General features: G+C 35.9%; 1 protein-coding gene and 1 long non-coding RNA gene across 2 annotated transcripts in view; one reads left to right on the top strand and one right to left on the bottom strand.

The window, feature by feature from the left end:
• The window catches only part of LOC124442322 (dynein axonemal heavy chain 5-like), a 59395-nt gene that overhangs the window by 27143 nt on the left and 14638 nt on the right, over positions 1 to 17614 (top strand). Inside the window, 30 exon segments of the mRNA XM_046992816.1 lie at positions 452 to 550; positions 646 to 783; positions 1637 to 1851; positions 1933 to 2087; positions 2410 to 2555; positions 2919 to 3120; positions 3697 to 4037; positions 4520 to 4627; positions 5457 to 5546; positions 5633 to 5697; positions 6019 to 6088; positions 7232 to 7365; positions 7581 to 7664; positions 8689 to 8758; positions 9159 to 9273; positions 9407 to 9511; positions 9913 to 10013; positions 10240 to 10395; positions 10637 to 10711; positions 11075 to 11245; positions 11453 to 11605; positions 12332 to 12445; positions 13186 to 13352; positions 13534 to 13720; positions 14415 to 14522; positions 14748 to 14887; positions 15419 to 15553; positions 15867 to 16190; positions 16508 to 16799; positions 17027 to 17131. Of these exon segments, the coding sequence (XP_046848772.1) occupies positions 452 to 550; positions 646 to 783; positions 1637 to 1851; positions 1933 to 2087; positions 2410 to 2555; positions 2919 to 3120; positions 3697 to 4037; positions 4520 to 4627; positions 5457 to 5546; positions 5633 to 5697; positions 6019 to 6088; positions 7232 to 7365; positions 7581 to 7664; positions 8689 to 8758; positions 9159 to 9273; positions 9407 to 9511; positions 9913 to 10013; positions 10240 to 10395; positions 10637 to 10711; positions 11075 to 11245; positions 11453 to 11605; positions 12332 to 12445; positions 13186 to 13352; positions 13534 to 13720; positions 14415 to 14522; positions 14748 to 14887; positions 15419 to 15553; positions 15867 to 16190; positions 16508 to 16799; positions 17027 to 17131 (4365 nt within the window).
• On the bottom strand, positions 311 to 15765 carry LOC124442335. Its single transcript, XR_006947215.1, has 4 exons — positions 15701 to 15765; positions 15390 to 15640; positions 6560 to 6608; positions 311 to 979 (listed from the first exon to the last, which is right to left on the bottom strand). It is a non-coding gene; the product is annotated as an uncharacterized LOC124442335 (long non-coding RNA).

The raw sequence follows: 17614 nt of genomic DNA on the forward strand, positions 1-17614 counted from the left end.
GTCATGATACCAGTTGTGAAGAGTGTTAGTTGGTCAGTGACTAGTGGATGTTGTTCATACGTCGAAATCTGTTGTCATTGGAGGGTATTGCTGTGAATGGAAGGTATTGTTTTCAATGGAGTGTGTTGTTATTGTTGGAGAGTGTTGTTGTCAGTGAAGTGTGTTGTTGTCACTGGAAACTGTGGTTGTCAATGGAGTGTGTTGTTGTCATTGGAGAGTATTGTTCTCAATGTGAAGTATTGTTGTCCTTGGAGGGTGTTGTTGTCATTGGATAATGTTCTTGCCGATCGAGGATGTTGCTATAAATGGAAGTTGCTTTTGTCGTTGGAGTTTTAGAGGTGTTGTATATATCGTGTGAAATGTGTATTGTGTGTAGATGACGTTTTCTAAGTTTGTTACATGCTAGAATACTGTTCGTAAAATGGTTCCAAAGTTTAAATTTTGAATTTAGGGTGTCGCTCATATGTTGGGACGATACTTCGTGAGTTTAAGTTGTACACCAAAGATGGATTGTGATCATCTTGGTAAAATCTTTACAGGTCTTGCTCAGGTTTGTGAAATTATTGCTTGGTGAATTTAAGGTCGCGACTTACTTTAGTCAAAATATTTTTTTGTGAAATGACGTAATTTTTTCTACTAATATAGGAAGGCTGTTGGGGTATTTTAGATGAGTTTCATCGTGCGTCTCCTGCTGTGGTTGCCGTCATTTTTCATTATGTACAAGTTATTGTTGATGCAATCAAAATTGGTCGTCCTTCATGTTTTCTCGATGAAGGAAAAGAGGTTTGACTTCTAGTTCTTATGTAATCAATACGATTCCAGCTGCAATGTAATTGTCGCTACTGTGTAAAATGTAATTTTAGTTCGACAAATGTTGCAGCCCTTAAATTTAAGTTTTGCCAGGTGTTTCATTGTTCATTTCTTCAAGTTTTAACACATCATTCTCCTTGGTAGTTTTTCTTTGAAGTTTTAGGGATCTCTAAAAATAAAGAACACCATAATTTGAGCAGAAGCATTGCTACACAAATTCTGACCATGTTTAAATTTCATACATATATACCCTATACACCTTTGCTTTGTGATGAAAGAAGCAATTATGGTGACGAGAAATTTTTATTTTTAACTATAGGACATTATAACAGTGTTGTATAAGTATAGTGAATTTTCATATTGAATTGAAATTATTTTATGATTATATACGGTGGTGCGAAATACGTTGGTCACATTGATTGTGTATTTTTAATTTCTCTAATACGAAAAGTACATTGCTTAAGCATTCAGTAACGAATACAGGGTTGGAAAAATTTCGTGGGACCGAAGATTTAATTTTCCACGTTCGTTTATAAAACGCCATTGGTTCTATAATTTGTTGCGAATATAATCTAGCCAATAGATGGGCAATTGTAATTAATTTTACCCATCGCCAGGTCCGCCAGTAGAAGCATTTGTATCTCCAATATGTTTCGGTTGAGAATTCTAAAAACGAGTTGCAGTCACTCTGAACATACTTTGACATATTTGCTACAAATCACGAAACGATTTGTCAGCAAATCTCATAGGGTACGCGGGATTTGTATCATACGAACAGACCTCAACGCTATTATGCTTATAAATTGATTATGTATAATCTTTATAGATCCGCGTCAAGCCCACATTCAACTTGATAGTCACAGCAACGTTTCCTTGCCAACATTTTATCACAGAACTAAAAGCGTATTTTCGAACTGTTGCAATGGTCATACCAGATATGTCCCTTATCTTGCGTGCTCATTGCGCAGGTCAAGGATTGAAGTCGCCCAAAGTGCTTGCCGATAGATTGACCATGGTTGCAAGAATCTGCCAAGGACAGTTGTGAGTGCCTGTAATGTTTAGTAGAATTATGTGGTTCTGTGCTTTTTAAAGCTCTGTTGTTGTTGTTTTTTTGACGTTTAGAAATGCTTCTTCATCAAAGGCGTTTAACTTGTGTACCTTGACAAAGGTGATCAAAACTCTAGGAAAGATTCGTCGAACACAGGGTACCGTTGGTCAAAGCAAGCTTAACATGATAGCATCTGATAATGTAACCAGGCCAACTAGCAACTCGTCTGGTAAGTCCTGTTTACATTTGCTATGAAAGATTTTTCCACCGTTAATAGCGATTTTCCACATTTCCCTTCCGATTTTATGTAAAGCCCTAAGCACCATCGAAATTTATACTCGCTTAACGAAAATTATTAGTTATAAGTTAGTTAGTTAGCCGAGTGTTTTTAACTGATCGAGAGTCTTTCTCCGGGGTCACTCTTCGCGTAGTTATCTACATGCTATTTAATATGTTTAGTTATGTTTCTAACTAGAGGACATTTGTACCTCGTAATTTGTACGTTTTCATTTAGCTCCAATTTATATACAACAAATGTGTTTTGTACTTAGTGTTGCGATCTTCGAAAGTTACTGGTACTGAAAAGACGGAAAAAAAGCTCAGTTCACCTTCTGGCTTGACTCCTGCAGTAAAACTGGATCATTCTTTTGCAATAGAAGTCTTACAGCATTATATTGGTCCTCGCTTGTCAGAAGAGGTACATCTCACTTATTTATAAGCTTAAAATCAAATTCTCTTAGACAGCTGTTTTGGTACTAAGTTGCTATGCATCTTTGTAGTCATTTTATTGACAAATAGATAGATAATATACATATGCCTCTCCCCTCAGAGAAATACATATAACAAGAACTACTTGTTTTATTCTGGGCGTTGTCCACGGCGAATGATGCCCGACTGCTCTCTCGTCTGCTCAACATTTTACGGGCATTGCAGCCTTCCCCACTCTCCCCACGCCTATAGCGTTCACAATTTATTCTTTTTTTACTTCACCATACCTATATACTTGGACTCTTTGAGTTGATGTTTACTTACTTCACGTTTTGTTATTTTTCTTGTTGAGGAACTCGGGGCTTTCAGTAGTGTTGTTCGAGATGTTTTTAACGGACTTCCTCGTGTACCAAATGCTACTGATAGTCACGCTATTAAGGAGAGAAACTTTGAATCACTATTGTCAAAATATGCGTCGGATAACAATCTTGTATCGCGACAACAATGGATCGATAAAGTCATGCAGCTGTATCATCTTTCCGAAAACTATAAAGGTATATTTGCTGTCGGGTAGTTGGTCGGCTGGTTTGCTATGTAAATTTCAGAAAATTGTTATTGCTCCTTTGAAATGTATTGTTTTTATAGTGAGTGAGTTCAGATAACAGCAAAATAAAACCTAATAAGAGAGTTGGCTACGTAAAGCATACCTAATGATTAATTGGTCTTATGGGATCATATTGGAATTTTTTCATCCGTAATTTTAGTGTGTTTTTATCAGGAGTAACCACGTATCATACGTGATCTGATGTTTAAACTTAAGTCCTTGCATGCTTAAGTCCAGTGTCAGTCTGTAGTGATATTATGTTAAAACTTGCATCCTTATATTCTCCAGTCTATGGCTTTCATCAGGAATGGTCTGATATAGAATTATGAGGACATATATACCAGTGTGGCGTTTTTATCATAAGTGATCGTAGTCTTTTTTTCCAGTAATTGTAGCATTACCATATTCTAGCTTTGTGAACTCGATGAAGATTTTTTATGTGGATTTGATGGAGGATGATTTTTAGCAATGAGCGCATATTTTTGATTGTCACTGTTTGCCAGCTATATATTATTATTGTTTGTAGGAATCGTTGTTGCAGGAAGCCCAGGTAGTGGTAAAACCTCGTGTATTACGTCAATGGTGGAGACTCTCGGCCAATCAGCTATCGCAAAACATGACAGCGCTGGAACTCAGGTCCACACGCACAAACTTCAGCGTATCAACCCACTTGCAGTTTCTGATCTCTCGCTTGTGTTTGGAAAACTTTGCCCGAATGGTGACTGGATAGATGGTATATTTACGTATTACTGGAGAAAGGCAAACAAACAACATCATGTCCATGAAACAACCACTTGGTTATGTCTTGATGGACCTTTACATGAGAGTTGGGCAGAAAATCTCTCCAGTGTTTTGGATAGTGGCAAGGTAGGAAGGCATTGCTTCTTTTTATATGTATCTCGCTGTTGAGTGGTAACTTTCATCAGCGGCTCATAACGTATTTACGATCGTATTTTAGATAATAAATACGGCCGTAAGTTACATGACTGCTAAATCAACTTGTGTTGAGCATTTAATTATATTCATCTGTCACTATTTTTATTGTATTTGCCAAAGTTTGCGAAATTTTCTATGCTTAAATCATCCGCGTACGCTCTCAAGTTGTTTTTCAAACTTAATTTATAACAATAACTTTCTCAACTTTTGATTGTAAAGAGCATACTCGAATTTCAAGTTTTCTGTGCAAGATATCATCACCTCTGGTGAACTACATCATCAAGATTCCCACTAATCGTTGTTATGCATGTGAAAGGGTTTCTCGTTGAATAACTGAAGTCTGGAACTCTTCAGAAAGGAACAGTGTGACTTCTGTCGTAACGTTAATCTGAATTTGTTTTTTATTCATTTAGTACTTAATTTTGGATAATGGCGAACGCCTCCATTTAGCCGAGGATGTAAAAATTATTTTTGAAACGGATGATTTGGAAAATGCCTCGCCAGCTATACTTTCGAGAACGGTTTGTAGTTCTAAACACACATTGCTTTATGTACATGTCTTAACAAAATGCGCGTTGTATACATCATGTTGACTGCATGTGCGCATGCTCTGTGAGAGTTGAGGTACATCACATTGTATGAGTGTTTATAAAATAAACACAATGAAACGCGTGCGCTGACTGATCTAGAGCTGAGTTTGCATTAGCCAGTGCAAAACACATCTGAGCTTAACCAATCAAATCAATCTAAACAATCAATCAGTCAAAGAGAATTTGCAAATCGATCATGAATACATTTTAGAGGAAAAATTAAAATGTTTGTCTTTTTTCGCATTATTGTTATTTTATAAAAGAATGTGCAAGCTCGTGCAAACACAGTAAACATCTTTTATTTCTTTACACATCTTACATCTTACAATTTATACATCTTGATGTATGAGTGTTTTATACATCTTGATGTACGAGTGTTATATGCATTTTGTTGTATGAGTGTTTTATACATCATGTTGTATTAATGTTTTATACATCTTGTTCGTGTTGCAGGATTGTTGCATGCATCATATTGTGTAAATGTTGTAAACATTATGTTGAATGAATTTCCCAACAGAAGTATTCCTCAATGCTTTTATTGGCTCCTGCTGACGCAGAAGACACATTGTTGAATAAATTTCAAGAGATTGGTTTCAACTTTCAAATCACGAATAGCGTTTTCCATAGAGTGTTTTTCATCTTGTAACACTGCTGAGACAATGAAAGAAGTTTGCTAAGAACTGCTAGCACTGAGCCCTCTGTACAATTTGAATGTCGATTGTAGTTTGTGAAGAATCGTACGTTTTTCATCTATATTCAGGCTATGGTTTACATGGATGATGATGTGTTGGGTTGGCAACCTTTGGCTGAAGCATGGCTAAAAGAAAGAAGCTCGCCATTCGAGCGAAAGGTTTTGTAAATGACATGTTTAGTACATGATCTTGTATCCAGCAAAGCCATCAATTTGATTACCGCTTCATCTTATTTCGTTTTTAGTGTCTGCAGAAAATTTTTAACTACACGCTTGACGCTATAACGCAATTTGTACAGAACGATGCCAAGTAAGTTCAATATTGATTGTGTATTTTGCAAAATTAAATTTTGGAGTAAGAGCTGTTTTTTGAGGGTTGACTTCGCACTTTTTCCAATTAGTTTAAAAATATATTCCTACTTTATAGTTATTTTACAATCAAGCTAGATTTATTTAAATTAAATCTGCCCAGTTTGGAGTACTACGTTACTGCTAAAGCTTTTTTTTTTGAGTTTAAAATACAGTTGCTAAGTTTACCAAGAGTTTGTTTGATTACACTCTTTACTTACAACAACATTATTACCATTGTGTGTCATTTTAACAATTATGACCTCTTTCCCTATACTTGTAGGCCTATTATGAATATATGCGAAGGAGGATTGTTTACAACATGCTTGACTTTGCTGGATGCTCTTTTACATGTACGTAAGTGTTTGGTATAAGCAGGACTTAGCAGACAAATTTAGAAGATGCAAATGAGATAATTTGTATCAGTTTAGGTAGTGATGTCAGTGTGTCGGTAGTGATTGAAGAACAACAGGGAACGAGAACAGTGTTTACACTACCTAAAATATAAACTGAAATAACGTGTATCAGTGTGAGCAGTGATGAATGAACAAGAAAGAACAGTAACATAACGTATGTCAGTGTATATAACGATGAATGAACAACAAAGAACGAGAAAAGTCTTTAACAGCAGAGCCTGCAACTCAGTGTTAAGAGGTTGCTGCGGTTTGTGGTATGAGTTTCATGCATTCTAAGTTGCCACGGGCAATGCAGGATAAGGCTTGGTAATATGTAGCTAAATATACTAAGGTTAGTATAAGGTTAGCTATTGATGGTAGGTTTGCGATACGGTTGTAGGGAAGCAATAATAAGGAGTACGTCATTACTTTTTGTCGTGGAAATTGTCCACCATCTGTCACCTTGATTGAAATGAACCTAGGAATATACAAACAACATTTAGAGAAAGAAAACTAAAATCGTATGCTAGGGAGCTACACGCAAAACAATTATGATGCTTGCTGGCTGGAACGTGGAATGCAACCAACTAGCTAAAGGCAATCAATGCTGAAGGCAGAAAGGCAATGATATACATAGTTCAGAGCTGCGTCATACAATGCTAGTAGGTTTCTTAATACCGAAAGTTATGCGTCCAATACGTCCGCCGTTAACTAAGCTTAAGTCAAACAAGCAACTCGTCTTTTATCAATTTGAGTATTGGTAATGTTAAACGGTCTTTTTACCATAGAGGTAGTGCTCTTGATTTTGCTGAAGAGTCGTCGAGCTAATCAACATGAAGGACTAGTAATTACTAAATATCTTGTAAATCTGGGTATCTATTACTGCCAAACACTTGTTGATTATCTCTCAGCTTGAGCACACGTATCCACTGAACAGTATTACATTAGGCTGATAGACGAGCATCATTTGGTTTTGAAATGTCATTTGGTCACTTTTATAACTGTAACAGCATGAAAGAAACACGTCTTTTTAAGTCTCGAAAAAGGAACCATGTTTTTGCAGTCAACTAGATGCTGCATGTGTTTTTGATGTGTTTGTAGAATAACACTGATGTGACTGGAGAACTGCACATCGAGAGGATATTTCTGTTCTCGTTGATTTGGTCGTTTGGTGTTTTATTGGACGATCATGATAGAAGAAAATTTAGCGACTTGCTTCTGACACTTACAACAGGGTATGACTTTCAGTTGCGTAGTTTCTTGTCCCAACAAAGAGATGATTTTTCTTCGTTTTCGTTGTCAAATTTCCATATCAAATATTCAATTCATTCAAAATTCGTTTCCATCTCTCAGCATCTTACATCAGGAAGCCGTGTAGAAGAGAACCGTTCAATGTTGTCTCATCTACACATACTCATAATGTCGATGATTTACATTTGCTTTACTGTAGCAGCCTCCCTGATTACGATCAATCTACCTCAGTTTTTGATTACTACCTGGACGAATCAGGAGAGTGGGAATCGTGGAAATCAAGGTAGAACATTCATAGAAAATAGTTGTTGATATCCATTCAGAGGCGTAACTAAAACGTTAATTTGGGAGTGGGAGTGTATATTCATGGGTGTGAAAGCCAATTCCCTTTAACAGAAAGTAGTTGAGCACAACTGAATTAATCAATATACCCCCCACCCCAATTAACGTTGTAGCTACGCCCCAATATCCACCTACGTTAGGTGCCCAAACACATCCAGCAGATCCTTGTATACGATTCAGTTGCGTTATTTGATTTTTTGGCTTTCATCTTTCGATTTTTTGTCACTGAAAGAATTAGGAGTAGTCTTCAGTCGTGAACAATGCTTGATTGGTCCATCGTAGCTAGTATCTCAATTAAGTTAAAGGTGGATATTTTTTTCGGTATGGGCGTCGGAAGATCGATAATTTGGAGGGGGGTAGCTCACACACATGCATGTCAAAAAACAATGGATATCAAAGAAATATAATACAGCATGAATATATAAATATGAGGCCCCCCCCAATTATAGGTCTTCTTTCGCTCATGTTTTTTTGCATCTTTGCTTTCTTGGAACTTTTGTCTTCTCTTTCATTAATCGGTTGTATTTGTTTTTCTGTGAAGGCGTCTTGTTTTTGCTTCATTGTTAACTAATCTTTTTGCACTCGGCTTGTCACTTTGCGACCTTTGCACACCGTTTCAAATAGACTTGCAACCCTGAACTGTTTACTCTTTAACTATGCTTTATCAAACAAGTATTTCTCTTGCTACAGCTCAAGTCGATTTTAATTTATTCTACTTGCAAACTCCCTCTCGATTGCCCGAACCATTCACCAGCTCCCATGTTTGCAAAAAACTTCACATTGGAAAAATGTTTTGATAAATTTCATTGAACGTCGATACTTTATTACACAAAATTACCACCAGCGACATGTTATACAAACAGAGTTCACTTTTGTGTATTGCCCAAGTCACTATTTTCAGAGACTGCATGTTTCGATTTCATCTCAAATGTATGTATTTCACTGATAAATGTAATTTTATCTAGAGTGCCGGATGAAAGTTATTTTGATGCTGCCGATTTTCTTGGTGATGTCTTTGTGGAAACGGAGGAAACGGTATGCCCAAAATATATTGCATTCTAACTTGACTTATTTTCTTTATATCATCCTTCACGTGTATAGGGAATGTTTATGGCATTTTTACGTGATGACAGGTTTTGTGCATGTTATACAAAAATACACAAATCTTACACACCTTTATTTTTCATGTATGATATTTGCAATGCTTACATTCCATAATATTACATTCTTGGTTTCATCCAGTCTTCAGGGGAAAATGCTGTTACTAGCCATCGAGGAAGTTTTCTCGTGCTATGTTCATATTTCAGTGTTCAAATCTTTTTAAAAGCAATAGATTTTTTAAATAGAAAAAGCATTTGAAATTTACATAGCACGACCAAAGTTGTAGGCTGTCTACGCCACTGGCATGTGTTTGATTTAGATTAATTTTTGACAGGTTCGACTCCGTTTTTTAATGGAACTGGTTAAATTGTCCGGTCGGAATATTCTTCTCGTTGGGCCTCATAGCTCTGGAAAATCTTCTTTGATAAATGATTTTCTGGACAAGCAAGGTATAGTTCGAAAACTTCTTTTGCATACGTGGAAAATAAATGTTACGTGGTTATTACATGATTAGCAGTGTTAACGTCAAACTGTCTTTTGTCGTCACTTCCATTGCACTTAATCTACTGTACTATTTTGCAGTTGTTGAAGATAAGATGTTGATGGTTCGTCGTTTTGTTTACTCCAGCTATTCAACTGCGTCATCGTTACAACGTTTTATCGAGAGTAACATCCATCATAGGCAAGGTTAGGGACAGCGATACACCTTTGCATCTATGTAGATGTTCTTTGACGAGATGCTCATTGAGTAAATGTTCATTGAGTTGATGTTTAATTAATGGATGTTCTTTGACAATAGTTGTTCATTGTTCATTAATTAGATGTTAAGTAAGTGTTTATTTAATGGATGTTCTTTGACTATATATGTTATTGAGTAGATGTTCATTGAGTAGGTGTTTATTTAATGGATGTTCTGTGACAATAGTTTATTGAGTAGATGTTCATTAAGTAGATATTTACTTAATGGATGTTCTTTGACAATAATTGTTTATTGAGTAGACGCTCATTAAGTAGATGTTCTTTCACTAGATGTTTATTAAGTAAATGTGCATTTACTAGATGTTCATTGAGTTTGATCTTTTCAATAGGTTATGATTATGGTGCTCGTGGTGGCAAATCTTTAGATGTTTTTATAGAAGATCTGAACGTACCCGATGTCAACATTTACGGAGTCCAGGAAATAAATGAGGTAATGCATTGAGTCAAACTATCGCCCTCCCCTCCCGCTCAATGATGATGAAAGACTAGAAGTCTGGCACCCAATAATTTTCAAATTATGTAATATATTGGAAACAATTCTTAATCAGTGTTTTGTCATGACTCGAATGTTTCCTTGTTGTATATCCTGTGTCATGTGCTTGTATTTTTGACTAATTATGTAAACTGAAGTTACTTTCATTTGTACATTCATCCAGCTTCTAAGACAACTACTGGACACTCGAGCTTTGTACGAGCTTCAAAAACCTTTTGAATGGAGAATACTTGAAGATTTGCTTGTTATTGCAACAATGTCAACTTCGTTCAAACAACCTGCTGTCGGTTGGTCAACGTCCATTTCAAATAGACTAAAGGTTTGAAGTTGGTTGTTGCGTAAAATAGTCATGCATGGCTTAATATTTTCTTAACTTTGATTTAATTTTATGAATTGATACAATTGTGTTCTCAATGCATGTGTTTGCATCGTCGTTGTTCATCAATTCATGATCGTTGTATTGAACAAGGCAATTTCTTTCATCATATAATAGTTTGTGTTGTTAATCCAGGTTGTATCCGTTATTTGTTTACTGAGCTGTATGCATTTTTGATTTTCAGCGCCATTTTGCGGCATTTTATTTGCCAAATCCTTCTGCGAAGACATTGTTCAGCATAGTGACAAGTGTATTAGAGGTAGACAAGTTTAATGTTATTCTGTCAAATACTTAAGTATTTTAACGTTTCATCCTGTCACATACTTCTTTTTTTATCATTTTCTCCTGTCTAATGCTTATTTGTTTATAATTTTCTCCTGTCATAAACTTATTTTTTATCGTTTTCGCTTGTCATATACTTGCTTGTTTAATGTTTACCACTTGATCCTGTCAAATACTTTGTTGTCTATCATTTTGTCCTGCCAAAATATTTATTATCTTTTTATCATGTCAAGTGCTTGATCGTTTACTACTTTGTCGTGTTAAATACCTGTTTGTATACCATGTTGTTACCTCGAATAGTTATTTTTTATCGTGTTGTTTGCTGCACATTTAATTCAAGGGCAACATGTCACATAACGATGGAATTGGTTTGCCACACGAACTTCACGAGAAAATTACCAAAGCGACCTGCTCGTTGATAGAAAGCGTTCAACATGTGTTAAAAACCTCACCAACACCTGGTCGTGCTCACTATTATTTTAATCTTCGTGATGTTGCACGAGTCTTTCAGGTGAGGTAACTAGCTCCTGTTGTTTGTATTGCTGATTCATATTGTGTACGTTATTGTTTGTAGATGTACTTGTTGTTCGTACTCACAAGTCTTTTCTCATAAGTAATTTCAGGCAAAGGCAACAAGTTTTCACTTGTTTTAGCACTTGAGGAATTTCCTTTTTTGTTATTTACAAGGTGTTTACTCATTAAAATCTGTCTGTTTTAGGGTTTGAAAAATTCTCCCGAGGAAATGAGGCCAGACGAAGATTTTATTGTAGCGTTGTGGAAACACGAGTTGCAACGTGTCTTTGCTGATCGCATAAGCCGTTCTGAGGACCTCTCTTGGTTTGAACGTGAAGTTAAGAATATTACTAGACTGGTGAGTCATGGGAAGGCATTCATATTTATTCCTATTGCTTGACTGACTGGTAAGTCATGGGAAGGCATTTATATTTATTCCTATTGCTTGACTGACTGATGAGTCATGGGAAGGCATTCATATTTATTCCTATTGCTTGACTGACTGATGAGTCATGGGAAGGCATTCATATTTATTCCTATTGCTTGACTGACTGATGAGTCATGGGAAGGCATTCATATTTGTTCCTATTGCTTGACTGACTGGTAAGTCATGGGAAGGCATTCATATTTGTTCCTATTGCTTGACTGACTGGTGAGTCATGGGAAGGCATTCATATTTATTCCTATTGCTTGACTGACTGATGAGTCATGGGAAGGCATTCATATTTATTCCTATTGCTTGACTGACTGATGAGTCATGGGAAGGCATTCATATTTGTTCCTATTGCTTGACTGAATACATTATTTTGATGATTCTATTCAGCAAGAATATTGACTGACAAAATAATTTTTTAAAAATTACGTAAGAAAATGTTATTTTCAACTTTTGCTAATCCGCCTTTCTAGTTTCAATTCTTTGATGTTGGGGTTTTTTTGAGATAGTCGTTTTTAATGGTGGAAATTATGTAAACTACGTTTAGTATCGCCCTCTTTTTTGTAGTATGAAGAAAATGGCAATTCTTCAATCCAGATGTGTGTTTTTTACCCTTAATTCGATGTGTTCACTTTACCTTCTGTTTTGTAGTATTTTCCTGAGAAGTTGGCCAATTGTTCAACACAGATGTTTGTTACCTTTAATCTTGATACAAAGGAGTTTTACGCTGGCAGAGCAGTTGCTTCTTCAAAGACCATACCCAAGGTATGTAACGTCTGCAGATTTATAAATGTATGTGCGTAACGTTCACACATGCGAATATTTTTATAAATTTTCGTGTTTACTGCTCTTGTAGCTCATAAAGTAGACGTATGTCTACACGGACCCGTGGTTTTCTGGGATACAGTGAGCTTGTTCCTTTATTTTTTATTAAAACAAGCTGGTTATTACTTATAAGCATTTTGTACGTTTTGTACATCACGGCGAGAATATAGATAAACTATTCAAGTGAATTTTGATGCCATGAGCATTTCGAATTTTTTTTGCTCAGGTAGTCAAAGAGAACTGCTTACCAACAAGAAATAGCGATGAGTTAGGCTGCAAAAAAATGATATTACGTTTAATAAGTAGTAGATCCTCCACTCGCTTTATTCAGGTCTTTGTATAGACAGTAAAAACTTTGGCGTGGATGATAATCATTCTTATCCAGCATTACTAGACAAAGACTCTGAAGATGACTACCGCTAAGGTTGTCAAAACGTCAGTCAACAACAACAAAAACAGTCCTTCTCAGAACTATACCAGCCTAGACGATCTACATTTACAAACATGTAACAGACAAAGACTGGGCAATTTTCGACTGCTTGCGCATATTTACCCAACGTAATGGTCTTAGGGGATGATCTAATCCTAATCCTATCTAGCTGTATTCGTGGCCCCTTACATTATAGTTGTACTCTATGATGTCTTATTTTCTTGTCTTTGAAATACGACTTCTTGTTTAGTTACATCATCAGTCAGTCGCTAGCTATGCTGAGGTTATTCCATGTTTGGAAATGCATCTTGAACGTTACAATGATGAATATTCTACATCTCCTCTTTCACTTGTGCTTTCTGAAGACGTGATCTCACATATTGTTCGTATACATCGCATCCTTAGTATAAGGAACTTGTAAGTTGTAAATTAGTTGGGTTTTTTGCGATCGGATTGGTTGTAGTTGTGATAAAATTGAATCTTAAATGAAATACTATCGTTACTTGTGGATTAACTCGAGTATAATTATCACCACTCAAACATTATGACTTGTTGCACGCACACATTTAAAAACATGCGTTGCTTTTTTCTACTTTAGTGGCAATTTATTGTTGATTGGCCCACTTGGCTCACGGCTTTCTGATCTAGCAGCAATGGCACTTTACATGTTGGATAACCCCATACACACCATAGATTGTTCACATAAAGGATCTTTTCTTGATGGTCTACGATCTGCTGTTCGTCGAGCAGGCTGTGATGGCAAGACCACCACCATTATGATTAAGGTTAGACATTTTCGCGGAGCAGTCTGTGATGGCAACAAAACCGTAATCATGATTAAGGTTAGCAAGATGTTTGTCGAGCAGGCTGTGATAACAAAACACCATCAGCATAATGATGGTTAGAAATATTCTCGAGGTCGTTGTGGAAAAAATTAAACCAATTTCGTAATATTTTACTTTGATGAATGACCGTGGATTCGAATGTCTAAGCTAACATGCACTGAGCTAATTACAATACTGTGACATGAAACTTGAAGGTGTCGAAGTTTTTCTTGAAAAAGAATGCTGTAGGCTGGAAATTAAGTTGGATTGCATTGTGCTCAGCAACATGAAGATTGAATGACATATCTTTCGAAGTGAATATTCTACGGTGGAAATCAAATTTCACATCACTAACTTTGAATTAAGAACTATTAATGAATATAAGTCAGGTTTGCTATATTTCAATGTATTATAGATCGTACGGTGAAACTCGGTCTGATTAATGTTTTAACTCGACGGAAAAGACGATTGCAACGTTTTGTTAGTATTTTTACAACAGTTTAAACTTCAAGCTTAAGTGTTTATCGTTTGGTAATAACCAACCGTGACGTCGAACTTTATCTTATTATATTTAGGTACTGTGTTAAATGTATGTATGCCGTAGTGATTACTGTTCTTGTGTAAATGTGCACGTACGTTTTATCGTTTTTCACAGGATACAGAGATATCTGATGATTGCTATCTTGATGCTATTAACAGTTTATTGATCAGCGGAGAATACCCACCTTTGTTTTCAGAAGAGGAGACCCTCAGTCTCATACAGGTAGCTTAGCTTTACTTCTTAGTTTGTGTTTTTGTGCAGATTATCTTTTGCAAACATGTCCAAATCTTATTGAAAAGCCCTTTTTTTACCTAAGGTTTTTACTTGAATTAATTTTGAAGAAAGGCCAATACACTATCTCACGAATTTTCAGTAAAACCATGCATTTGTGCATTTGAAACTGTGCAATGTCCTGGATCTGGTATCATTATGCCATTTGTTTAATAGGCCTTGATGCCATCGATCAAAAGAAAATTTTCAAGTTTCCTCACGGATCCAATGAAGTTCTTCTTGAGCAGAGTAAAAAGGAATCTTCATATCATTTTGTGTTTTCAGCCAAGTCATAAGATTCTTGTATCTACTCCATGGTAAGTTGTTACATAATAAGGAGAAAAAAGACAGAACTCGTGTTTGTGTGTTAACAATTCGCCATTGAGTGATGATTGTTGTTTTTATTGCAATGGCGTCACGCTTTGCATCATAATTACAGCGAAAAAAACCCAGTATATCATGTTGGTGAAAATGACGGAGTGGACACTGGTTATTTTAACTTTTCGATTTCATTTTGTGCGCAGGTGGATATCTTTTCCGTGTCCTTTTTGTTCACACGTGTGGACGTATGATCATTTCGTACGCACGTTGATATCTTTTTCCGTGTTCTTTTTGTTCACACGTGTGAACGTATGAGAAACGTATTGGGGAAATTCATCACCACGTTATGTTTGACTATCGTAAACTTACTTTTTCATTAATTTCTATCTATGTAATATTTAAACAGACTGAAAAATTCCCCTGCATGGCGATACATAATTTTCATGAGGGCGACAATAGAAACAAGACTGTAACAATTTGAATAAATTGTGTCCTTACCTTAAAAGTTAACATTTTGTTCCTTGCAGCCAGTTTCCTGGTATCCTGTCTAAATGTCATGTGAATTGGGTGAAGTATTGGGGTGAAGAATCATTAGTTGGCAAAGCAAGACATTTCCTCGAAAAACACAGCATCCTTCAAGATGAACAATCCATTGTTTTAAGGTGGGTCATTTTGTTGCATTTTCACATCTGCCTTGATGACAAAATCTTCATTCACATCATCATTCATATGCGTTCCCATGTCGTTTTCTAAAAACAAAGAACCATGTTGTAGTTGAGTAAACTTGTCTGCTGAACTTCAATACTTACTTTGAAATGTTGCTAGAAATCTTCATGCTTTGAGACACTTTTGTTTCAACCAGAATTGTTCATACTGTAAAATGAATGAGCTATGTACAGATATTGTCATTAGTTATTAATAATGTATAATTATAAACTTTTGTTGATGTGAAGTATGTAATATTTTTACATGTAGACCCAATGTTCTGTTGTGCCTTGCTTCCATACACGAGTATGTTCTTCGAGATTGCAATCATATACCATGCACTCGGAATTCACAAAACATTCAAGAAACACAAGCAGAGAACAAAGAGATGAAACTAGTGGATAATAGTTCCGATATCTCATACTCGAGAAATTTACTTATGGAAAGAATCGATTTGACCAATCGCCAGTGTAATGCTAAGTTGCCAAACGAGGTTTTTGTTGGGCCGACTACATTTGAAAGATTTTTGCATTGTTTCATAAGTTTGTTGAAGAAAAAGGAGGGAGAAATCAAAGATTGTCTTAATGATTCAAGGTAAAGTTGCTTATCGTGGCATAAATTTATACTTCATGTAAGTTTTTTTCTATTGGATGTTTTCTGAAAACTTTAAAATTAAGATGTGGTGTTGAGTAAGCAGCTGTGGAGCAAGCGTATTTAGTATTGTGCGTTCTCCAAAATGCTTTCTTAAGGATTAGCAAATTCATCCACCCGACTTTATTGATATGTTAATCAGATCCGGCAGATGGTGCTAAGACGCTTTACATCACGGTTCAATAAATAAGATGTTACTTTCCTCCTGTTTGTATCTCTTTCATTATTTTATCTTTATTTCTATGATTTCTTCACTTCAGACTTGTTCAGAATACACTATCCGAAGCTCGCAGAGACGCGGACAAGTTGAAAGAGTATATAACTAAGACGAAAGCTGAATTTGACGTAGCCAGTGATGTGACAGCGAGCCTTCTGGATCGGCTTACGGCAAAGTCGACTATCGTTGAAAAACTGAAGGCGAAACTTGGAGTTGGTAGTGAAACCTTAAAATCATTTATCACCTTCATTGACAGTGAAATGGAAGAAGATATTTCTTGTCAGTTGCTTGATGAAGAGAAAGATGAGCTAGACGAAGAATTTGAAAGAATACAGGTATTGCTTCTGGTGACAATTAAAGTATCGGCAAGGTTTGTGTTTGGCTGCCTGATGAGTGAGAGGATTAGTTATTCATTAAATAGGAAGGTTACAGAAATTAAGTAAGAAGACTAGTGATTAGTTATTCATTAAGTACGAAGGCTAGTTATTCAGTAGTAAATAAAGTTGGTGGTTTTCTGTTCGTCATTGAATTGTGAAGAGTATTTACTTGTTGAATTTTACAGCGGGCAAAAATGAAAAGTAAGAAAGCGAAAATCTGCGAAGAAATTGCAAAGGCCGAAGTAGAACGAGAAAGATTGAAGAAAGAACTAAACGTCGCAGAGGAAATGGTAGGTTGTATTTAACTATAGTAGGTTATCTTTCCATTATGACATGTTACGTTATAACTATGTTTGGTACTCTCGAGCTTTTAATTTTGGCTGGATATCTTTTTATTATGTTCTGAATGTTTGAACTGTGAAATTTTCAGTTACAACTGTTGTTTCACATGTATCATTCGTGAATATAGATGTTTTTATAAAGATGACCTAAGTTAATGATTCATCTATCTTGTAGCTGTTTTATGCCCACTCATAAGGTCCATGTGCTGCATGTAATTTATTTCAGAGGTTTGAAATGAGATTTCTTAACGGGCAGCAATATTACTGCACTATATTAGTGGTTTGCTAAAGACTAAGGGGGGGGGGGAAACTGCTAGTTGCTATTTGGAATAAAATATGTGAAGAACACTGAGGAAAGTCAAAAATCATAAAATTTGCCATCCTAATTAGCATTAATGTATTTTATCAAGTTTAAAATCTAGACACCTTAGT

This window comes from Xenia sp. Carnegie-2017, unplaced genomic scaffold (genome assembly GCF_021976095.1).
Source record: "Xenia sp. Carnegie-2017 unplaced genomic scaffold, XeniaSp_v1 HiC_scaffold_20, whole genome shotgun sequence".
NCBI lineage: Eukaryota > Metazoa > Cnidaria > Anthozoa > Malacalcyonacea > Xeniidae > Xenia > Xenia sp. Carnegie-2017.